Consider the following 10,639-nt stretch of genomic DNA (forward strand, 5'->3'; position numbering starts at 1 on the left):
ACATCAACCCAAAGGAACATGAGTGTGAAAGCACATCAATACGTAACAGTCACATACTGTTTTGTTTGTTTTTGCAGATTCAATGATGAGGTAAAACACATCAAAGTTATTGAAAAAGACAGCTGGATTCACATCACTGAGGCCAAGAAGTTTGAGAGTCTCTTGGTAAGCTATGTGTTACATATTGACATAAAATAACCGCAGTACCTTCATGTCAGTGTGAAAAAATAATTCAGAATGTCTCGTTTCTCAACCCCTCTGTTCTGATTATTGTTACAGGAGCTGGTCGAGTACTATCAGGCACATTCACTGAAAGAGAGCTTCAAGTTGTTAGATACCACATTGCGATACCCCTACAAGTCGAGAGAACGCTCGCTAACAAGGGCCAGTACACGCTCGCCAGGTAAGCCTTCCTAATGTGTCTCTCGCGTGACCTTCAGGAAGCAGAATGCAAACATACAGCCTGTGCCATAACTTGCATACGTGAAGAAGAAGCATTCATGTGTGTTTACATAAGCACCTATTTTTCACATTCTTTAGTACATAACAGTCCTGTGTTTACAAGTGTATTTGTTAAGCTGTGTTGTCCCTTTTTCTCTGCTGTCTATTCCTGTGTAAGCACTTTGAATCATAGTCCACTTTACTGGCCGAGTGTTTGCACACATACAAGGAATTAACCTTTTTGCATTGCTTGTCATAGTGAATATCTGCTCTGATGGTACAGTATTGTGGCTAGCAGCATTATCTGATAGTCACTTTAAATCAGTATTTCCTACAACAAAGACTGAAGGAGAAGTCAGCTGATAAATGACAGTCAATAAGCTTCTTTGGCTGAGAATATTTGACCATGGACGAACATTTCATGTTGATCATGTAGCTGATTCTTGCGCTTTGGGTTGTTGCTTATGTTGCTTAATAAACAGACTATTGGACCTATAGGACTCACTTAATGATATCGGATTAACAACTACTATGCAGAGATAAATTGACTGTAATGATTGTCTGTTAAGGCATTAACTTCTGTCAAGCAATTACAGAGGTCTGCACCCAAGTTGGAAAACGGTTACAAAGAGTGAGGATGTTTATAGTCAGGATGGTAGAGACAATATGAAGGTGAACTATAAATTTGAGCTCACATACGTATTTTCTATAATATTATATTTTAAATTTCATTTCGCGGCTGCGCGATGGTGCAGTGGTTAGCACTGTTGCCTCACAGCTAGAAGGTTCCTTGTTCGAACCCCAGTTTGGACATAGTGGGCCTTTCTCTGTGGAGTTTGCATGTTCTCCCTGTGCATGCGTGGGTTCCCTCCAGAAACTCCAGCTTCCTCCCACAGTCCAAAGACATGCTTGTCAGGTTCATTGGTGACTCTAAATTGCCCGTTGGTGTGAGTGTGAGCGAGAAAAGTTGTCTGTTAATACCAGTCCAGGGTGTACCCTGCCTCTCCCCCAATGACAGCTGGGATAGGCTCCAGCCAACCGCAACCCTGAACAGGATAAGCGGTGTTGATGGATGGATGGATGCTTTGGTCCAACTGGTGATGCACACAGTCTTGGGAGTAGTGGGCCCACGCGGTGGTGGCCCAAGATTGTCCCTTCATGCTGAAATGGATCAAACCCTTGTGGTTTTAAGCCCAAGCAGCCAGGCGTTGGACTTGACTTGACTCACAGCCACAGTCTTCCCATTCTGGAAGAGATAGCTCCTACCCAGGTTGCTTCACAAGGCTTCTAGAATTGCCCTAGTTGGAGTATTTCAAGGTTTAAACCCTCACCCTTTTGTCATAAGTTTTGGGTATTGCCCAAAACTTTTAGGTCACATATAGAAATGGACAAAATTAGTTTATTTTTAAAAGGTTGGTTGAGCTAGCCCTTCAAGACAGGGTTAGGAGCTCTATGAGAGAAACTGCTCCTCCTGGACATATCCCCGTTGGGGTATTCAAGACCCGTCCAGCTGGAAGGGGACCACTGGGTAAAGCTATAACACACTGGAGTACTTGGCCTGGGAACACCTCAGATAACCCCATGTAGAGCTGTATGACAAAGCTAGGGAGATGCACCCTTGCTTTGCCCTCTGTCATTGTGAGCTGGAATAAGTTAAGGGGTGGAAATGGATGTTTCGATGGATGTTTTGCCCAGTGACTAATAACTGCCAGCTTCTATGAATTACTACAATACAAATTTGACTCTGAACTGACATTATAATGTGCCGGCCCAGGAATCAATTTGAATCCCTTGTCATCTTGGCTGTAGATGTAGCAAAGAAGGCTAAAATAAAAGTGACAGAGTACCTCCGTCTGTCTTTGTCATCACTGGTGCGCTCTTCATCCCCAGGCCAGTGACTGTCCTGACTCATAGAGTGAGGAATGGAGGAAAGACAGAGGGAAGCAGGGCAGAGAGACTAGCAGTTGGAAATATTGTAGACAGAGAGACAAAGTGAGAGAGTTTGTCAGCTAACTCAGTGGCCTGTCCGGATTGGCAGTGCTCTCTGCTCATTACACTGTATCAATACTGGCTCTGGTGGGCCTTTGTTCCACATGCAGGAAGAACTGGCCACTGCATGCAGATTGTTTCCCTGCTGCTTTGGCTGAATTGAATGAATGGAGACAATTGTGTTTTTTGCTAATGATGAAGTGTTCTCGCCCGTTCTATGTTTGTGTTTGTTAAGAGGACTTTTTTTTCTGTTTTTGTTGTTGCAGGCATATTGCAACACACTGGTTTGCATGGAAATAGTGGCCGGATTAGGAAATATTGTTTATGGTTAGGAAGCATCTATGATCGCACAATGTACCGTCTGTCGGTTTGTTTGGGGGCTGATGAAAGCTATCGCCAATCACATGCAGTATGCTCGATCAGAAGCGATAGAGACTGTGCAAATAAGTCCTGCTCACTCCTGAGGGGAAAACAACTCATTGCTTTCCATTGATTTTGTATTGTGTGAAGGTTCCTTCTTGTCTTTCCTCTGCTTGTATATGACATAAAAATGCCCAAAAGCTGCTAAGGGTACAATGCACCACCAACAGGGCAAAAAGCCCACATCTAAGTTTATACAAGCATCTAATCAGAAAAACTGAACCTTTAAAAAGACTAAAGTGGATATAGGCCATAAGATGTTAGGCATCTGTAGGAAAATGTGTTAAAATTTAAGCTATGCAAAGCTTGGTATTGATCTTTGTTGGGTTAAGTATTGATTTAACCGGCTGATTCCATCAAATAAACTAAAATATTTAACTTCTGGCTATTTATTGGGATAATTTTTCCAAGAAGAAACAAGTTGAGACAGAGCAACAGACCAACAAAATTTAAATTACCATATTCCTTTTCCTCTCAGGGAGACTTAAACCGCTTACATTATCCTTTGACGTACTGTTATCTTGTGTTTTTAGCTAGCATCAGACATTTTTGTTATCGTTTCAGCACTTGGTTGTATATTGCGGTGCTGATTTTTCCCCTCCAGTGGGTGATGAGGCATGGGGCTCTGTCACATTGCCTCAGCACCTTTATATAGTGTTTGGCTACGAGGATACAGTCCAGGCATACATTGTCCAAGTGGCTGAGGTTGCACAAATTTACAGTAGCCAAAATGTGCTGCAACAGCAAATGTTTAATCTTTTTAATTACATTTTCATGCAATAAAAGTCAGGTAGTTGTCATGTTGTTTGTCGGTAATGCTGTACACTTCCACAAATGATTTTAAAAACAACAATTGTTCTTTCAGTCAGGTTACATAAGCAGGCAAATGATTATAATGACATTTCAAGGATGAAAACTGAATACTATCTTTAGAGACAGGCGACGTCGATGCACAAGCTTTCCTTTTAATTTACCTGCACTTCTCTGGCTCCAGCTCTGCATGCTCCTGAAAGCATTTTCCGGCTTTATTTCCTCCTCTTTCTCTTCTCCCCCTCAGCAGCCACCTGCGCCTCCTACAACTTCTCCTTCCTCAGTCCGCAGGGCCTCAACTTCTCGTCTTCTCAGAGCTCAGCTCCCTTTTGGTCAGGTACTCAGTGTCTTTCTTTCCTCGCTACCCTTGTCTCCCGCTCCTCATCGCCTGTAATTTCATAATGAGCCTCTGTGCTCTCGACCTCATTACTTCTTCTCTGTAGCTGCTCTTTTCATTAGCGAGAACATTTTGGCTCTTCCCAGGATGACACTACCTCATTAAATCAAGAAAAGAAAACCAATTTCCTCTCCCATGATGAAACAACTTGTCGGCATGCTCATTTGTCATTGTGTTTCTACACCGTGTCATGCTTTACACTCTGAACACTGAACATCTTCCTTCTGATAATTATTCACAACTATTTATTACCAAAGATCCAGTTTGACCTTTTCCCTCGCAATCATCGTCTCCATGCACAGAGATAGTTATTTATCTAACACTAGCGGTAAATAACTTTAGTTGTTTTGTTATACAAAACTGTGTGAAGTAAGCTTTTAAATTCTTACAATGCGAATTGATTGAGCTCTCATTGTTTCATTTCCACAGTGTTTACTCCTCGGGTGGTCAGTACAGCAGTGGCAAGGTATAACTTTGCAGCACGTGATATGAGGGAGCTGTCACTCCGAGAAGGAGACATTGTCAAAATCTACAGCAAGATCGGAGGAGACCAGGGCTGGTGGAAAGGAGAGGCCAACGGAAGAGTGAGTTGACCATGAAAGTCTGTTCAATCATGAATATTTAAAGTGAGCAGGGTAATAATAGATCCGGACTGAAAAGCCAAGAAAAATAACACACTGAGTGCTGTAATCTTTGTAGATTGGCTCCGTCCCCTATTTGAATAAAACAGATCCTGCTGCTGGCTTCATAAAATAAGGGATGTGTATAGAGCAAAATAAGGAATTTAAGAACTCTATCTTAAAATTAGAGCACTGTGTGGGCTTTAAATGGCTGAGTTTAACAGTTAAACCAAATTAAAAGCCCTCCTAATGTAGATGGTTGAAAGAGAAAAGTAAAAGCCTGTCTGCTGGGAAAGGTGCCAGTTTAATAGGCGGGCAGTAAAACTAGATGCGATGTCAGCTGTTAATTGTAGGTTGTAAATTTGGTGCTGTTAATGTGTTACTATAGAGCCACAGTGGGTGTTGGCACTTAACTGTTGTATACATTAAAGTGGGTTTTGTGCAGTCTGGTGTTAAGTTACTGTGTCTGTCTTTTTTGAATGTCTTAATAGTGTGTTGCCTTGCTTTCACTCCCAATGCCGAACCTTTACGCTGATACATCTCTTTCTATGTCAGTGTGAGACCATGTCTTATGAATTGTAAGAAAAAACCTTCTGGATGCCTACCCTGCTTATATTATTTGATTTTTTACTGATTAACTAGACAATTTCTGAAGGCGCTCTGCTCGCCGTGTCATTCAATCCCAGCCCAATGTTAATGCAGTCGTTGAAACCAGTTGAAAGGTCAAATGCCTCAGCCCTAGAAAAAAAGCTATAGAGGAGCCTGTACAGCAGCATTACTTCCCTTGACATTGATGCATCAGCCCAATTTTTATTGTCACATCCAATCAAAATGCTGGCAGAAACGAGAGGACAGCCAATAAAAATCAGGTGTAAATGCTACATTTTCAAATTATCATTTCATACCGCACCAGGTATGAATGAGAGTCCGATGTTCCAGAATTTTACAGATTTAATTCGTGACATGTCAAAACCTTGGGAGCACATAAAATAGTTTTAAAGTTGCAATACTCAATGCTTAGCCAAGAAGTTAATGATAGATAATGCAGGCTTTGATTAATGCTTTATTTTTTTATAACCATCTGGGTAACAGTACATTATACCATTTTTATAATGCCTATATGCCTTTAGTAAAAATTACATTTTTATTCTTTATTAATACATTTGTTGGAGCTATCTCTGTTGGTTCAGTAATGACAGTTCTGACAAGGAGGATAAATTGTTGCCTAGCAACAGCATTAGTAGTATTTCAGGTATTTCTTTAGATCTGAGATGAGGCTGCAATATCTGAGCTGTGCAGTTCAATGAAAATAATGCACATCCTCCGGCCAATCAGAGAAAAGTATTCTGAATGTTTTTGCTGGGGTGTTAATGCTGAACATCAATGGATTCACTTTCGTGTTATACAATGCTTATCTTGCTGAATGTACAGCTTAACTGCTATTAAAAGGTGCCCCTATGGACTGAATTAGCAGCCCTTGTTTAAAGCAAGCAATGAGAGCAAAGCATTCTGAGTGTCTTTGGTCTGAAGCATAAATGCTGCGCATAAAATGGATTCACTTAAATGTTCTTAAATGTTTAACTTAGTGCATATAGAGCTTAACTTGATGTTAAAAGGTGCCTGAATGAACTCAATTAGCTCCCTTGCTTACATTAGCAACTATAAAGGAGTTTATATCTCTGATAATTGTTTTTTTATGTTGCAGATTGGATGGTTTCCCTCAACCTATGTGGATGAAGAAGGAGTGCAGTAAAGCTTGGATGTTTGCTGGCTTGGCTCCCTTTAAATCAGGAAACATCTTCTATCTACTGTTCTCAGAGAAATTGCTCACTCTCTCCAGGAAAATAACACAAGGAAAATATAACTTTTTGTTTTATTTTCTTGCTGGATACCCATTTTTCTGCAAGTGTTTCTACACCTTTTCTCTATCTTCAATTATGCATCAGCTTTGCTTTTGTTTGAATCTTTTTTTTAAGCAGGATGTCCTGTTTAATTTCTGTACAGGAAAGAAAAACGCGCTTGCTGTCCGCCTGCCTCTGTGTTCTGCAGAGGCTTCACTGAACTGTGGACAGAGCAGAAACTGACTATGGAAAGCTTTACTTTGAAAAAGGCTCCCCTTTGTCGCAGGTCTATGCGAGGTGAAATAATTGTACAGTATAGATAATTTATTGAATAGAGATTATTATCATTACTAATGATTATTGTGGGGGAAGTTAATTCTAGAAACAGCAAGGAATCAGACGAGAAAAACTAAAATAAGAATAAAAAGACAGATGCTCTGTTTTCATGTTGAGAGATTTTGCCTTAGTTGTCATGGTGATGCCTTGTGGGCTGACACCAGTGGAGGGAATCGACTTTGTTGACTGGTTTTACTTCTCCATGTATGCATGTGCCCATGTGCGGCCCACTCAAATACACACACACACACAGATACAGAGACCAATGTACAGTACGGTGCCTTTGAAGAATGGTCGCTTACTGAACCTCAACATCAGCCAGTAAAGAACATCGCCATCCCCTGAAAGACAGTTTGTCCAGGAGGAAAGAGGCACTTATACAACATACTGGGGACGGCTCGTGTTCAGAGCCCTCGAAAACAAGATGGTGAAGCATTTAACTGACTCAAAGAGACAGATGGAGGGGGTTTTTTTAGCCAACAACAATGACATACGCAGTTAACGTCGATCTTGGCGTCACGAGTCCATGGGCGCAATCAGCTGGATGCGAAAGGGAAACATCAAGACATTCCACTCAACTACCACTTCACACTTTGAAATCTCGGTGTTTCTCGTTTCATTGTATGATTTTTTGCACAGAATCAAGATTATTTTTTAAGTTTTGAGAACTGGACCAACCTTTTTTGTATTATTATTTGAAGCCAAATTCAGCCATGTTTTAATGTCTGCATGGAGTTTTGATCCATTGTTATGAGTTTTGTACCTTGCCTTATTTTTACAGATGATCAGGTGACGGGAATTTTCTTTTCCTTGCTGTTGAGCATTTTTCATGTGTGAAATCCATTTTGGTGCTGTGCAGACTGGTGAAAATTAAAGTGTCAGAAGACTTTTAATCTGAAGGAAAACTTTGTTTGCTACTTAACATGAATCCACAGAAGGAGCCCTTAATCATTCTTGTGATGTTCTGGGGTTGCAGTGCTCAGTGTTTCCTTTTACTGTCTGAGAGCCATAAATACTGTTACTGATTTACAGCTGCAGTGTGTTTGCATCCAGCTTTCATAGTTTTGACCCCTTCAGCTCAGCTGTCTTTTAAAGCTTAGCTTTTATTTTGCTACAGTCAGTTTGATATGCAGAATATCCACTCACTCTGTTTGTACTGCCTTACCTCTGACCCTCATATATTCCACCTACACTTTTTAGCATTGATTTATTGATTGCAGCTTACACCGAGTTGTCCTTTCTTATAAATGGGAAATAAATAAATGCTTTACTAAAATATTCACATCAATAGAAAGTAGTAGGGCTGCCCACTAAAAGTCAGCAATGCAAACCATCAGTCACGAAAACACCGACTCACATTTAGTCAGTCTAATCTCCGTACCTTTGTTTTGCTAGCTCTATCATGGTAAACAGAGCAATGCAGGATCAACAGCATTGCAGAGTTTAAACCCACAAACTGCGTCTCAAAATGACCTTTCAGGGTTCATCGTTCCCAGGGGTTATTTTTGGAAGCAGAATTATTCATAGATGTCTCCTTCTCTAACAAAAACGGACCAGTGATTAAAACAGGTTAAAACACTTAATTAAGAAGTTTACATTTCTTTTTTAAAAGTGTTTCTCAGGTGCTCTTTGCGGGATCAGGATGTCGGGGGGGCCATGTGAGCCGAGCTGCCTTAGCTGGTTTGTCGATGCTTATCCTGTTTTTAAGTTTTAAGGATTCCTTCATCATTAATCAGAATTTTAACGAGAGTGGGATTATCCACAGAAGTCTCGTCCATGTGACCTGATTTAAACACTGAATAACGCAGTTTCACAATTCTGATGTTTCTTGCAGGCTTTAGAGACTATGAGCTGAGCTGCTGCTAACTTTAGCTCAGCTTGTTTCTCTGTTTCCAGATCAGATGATCAGATGACAGAATCCTTTATCAGGGTAAAAAAACATCGGTAAAATGCTACTAACTTGGTACAAAACTCTCGGGAAGTTTGTTGGCTCTATATGTATTTCTGTTCAGCCAACAGGCGCTTATTGAAGGCTGTTTTATGTACTCGAACAAGTTAAATAAGAGACTCATGGAGAGAAGATTGGTGTGGAGCTAAACTGGAAAAAAGTCAAAGATTTATGTTAAACAGCCATATCTGATTCAACTGAGTCATTTACCGCCCTTGAAAGTTGACGTTTCTATGAAATAGGAAAGTTGAGAAGGGGTCAAAAATGGATTTAAACTGGCTCAAAGCAATCAAACACACCCCACTAAGAAGTAAATTGCAAACACTGAGCACATCAGCTCTGGCTTTGTTCACAAAGACTTCTGGAGCTAAAGATGCTGATATGTTTAGTTTCTAAACCTTTGACTGTCTTATGATGTTTATTATTGCAAAGTTGGACTGCCCAGAAAAACACAAAAGTCGTTGCACTGTGTGAGGGAGACACACAGGAGGCCTCCATGTTGTCTAGAAAGAGGAAGAGGAGGGGATGTAGTCGCTGTTGATGTAGTGGAGAGAAACCCATTGCATGTGGCTATTGATATTTCAAGTCCTGTCAAAACATCCTCCAAAAAAAAAGTACTTAATCGTGTACATTTTTTTTTTCAATGGTTGAGTATTTCCAAATGAGGTCTATCATGAAATAAATATTTCTCTTTTGGTTTAAATTTGAGACTGAATCATTTTGAAGTTTTATTTTCAGCTTTTTATCATATCTTTACTTAAAGGACCAGTTTGCAGATTTTCAAAATCAGTCCTGTCATGCTATTATCGGGAGCTAATGCCATTATGGTAGGAACAAAAGGCTATTTTGCTCTGTGCCTTTGGAGGACGCTATCCGCCTCTCCAATGGGCCCTGGAAAACCTCCGCCAGACTACGTAAAACATCGAATTCTCCTTTAACCTAACAAAAGCTAACCCAAATTCTACTATGTAGTACAGGCCTCTAAAAATCTTTCTGATGGGGCTCTGGCAGCAATCATGTTCATGTAAGCATTACCAGAGACAGCATTGGCAGAATGTGCAGAAAACGGTAATGAATATACGTGACCCATTACCAGTGAACAATACAGGCAAAAGGGAACGGTTCCCTGACTTCCTTTGTCGTTCTCAATGTATCGTGGTGTTTGTAATGCTTCCCTGCAAATGATGGAGTTTAACAGGTACAAAGAAGTGACCAAATGAAGTATGCAGTTAGCTTGATTACAATTGCAGATTTTTCTTTGTAAACATAATATATTATAAAGGGGCCATATCTTTTGAATGGATATTGTCATATGTTGCATGGGTTTCACATTTTTGGGTGTTTGTTGTTCAAAGTGAAAAAGGTCGCCTCTGAAATGAGCCGTTCAGAACAGCTGCAGGTTTCTACGTAGAACCTTGCTTTTCCTGAAATCGACCAATCATCATTCACCTCAGGCTGCCTTCTGGCACTAGCTTGTAGTCAAGTCGTCAAGATGTCAACTTACCATTCCGATCCCTCCTGGAGATTCTGGCTCGTACATATAACGCCGGGAACACACCGGACGCCGAAGCGCCGCGAATAGCCGTGTAGCGGAGCCCGTTTCCTTTCGGCGCCCATGTTAACCGATTGTGTCGTTCACACCAGACGCGCCGCGGCGCGCACCTCCGCGGCCGGCTCGCGCCCTGCAGCGATCGTTTTGGCGTCTGGTCTATTTTTTGCGCGAGCTGCGAGCGATCGCGTCAATCCTGGCAGGAAGTCACACATGAAACAACGAGAGAATCCGGTCAATTTTCAAAATTAAAACAATTTTCAAAATAAAACACCGCGATTGACAAAT

General features: G+C 40.9%; 1 protein-coding gene across 2 annotated transcripts in view; it reads left to right on the forward strand.

The window, feature by feature from the left end:
- vav2 (vav 2 guanine nucleotide exchange factor) overlaps window positions 1-9,465 on the forward strand; it is a 233,913-nt gene extending 224,448 nt beyond the window's left edge. Inside the window, exons 24-28 of one of the 2 annotated variants that reach the window (XM_069677147.1) lie at window positions 78-165; window positions 280-403; window positions 3,908-3,997; window positions 4,487-4,641; window positions 6,383-9,465. In XM_069677147.1, coding sequence (XP_069533248.1) covers window positions 78-165; window positions 280-403; window positions 3,908-3,997; window positions 4,487-4,641; window positions 6,383-6,430 — 505 coding nt within the window. In that variant the 3' untranslated portion in view covers window positions 6,431-9,465. The remainder of the gene's footprint in view (window positions 1-77; window positions 166-279; window positions 404-3,907; window positions 3,998-4,486; window positions 4,642-6,382) is intronic. The other variant, XM_069677146.1, reaches the window with a different exon arrangement.
- Window positions 9,466-10,639: the final 1,174 nt, after the last annotated feature.

This window comes from Semicossyphus pulcher, unplaced genomic scaffold, assembly GCF_022749685.1.
Source record: "Semicossyphus pulcher isolate SPU_LCO1_2020_fin unplaced genomic scaffold, fSemPul1.0.p SCAF_28, whole genome shotgun sequence".
Lineage (NCBI taxonomy): Eukaryota > Metazoa > Chordata > Actinopteri > Labriformes > Labridae > Semicossyphus > Semicossyphus pulcher.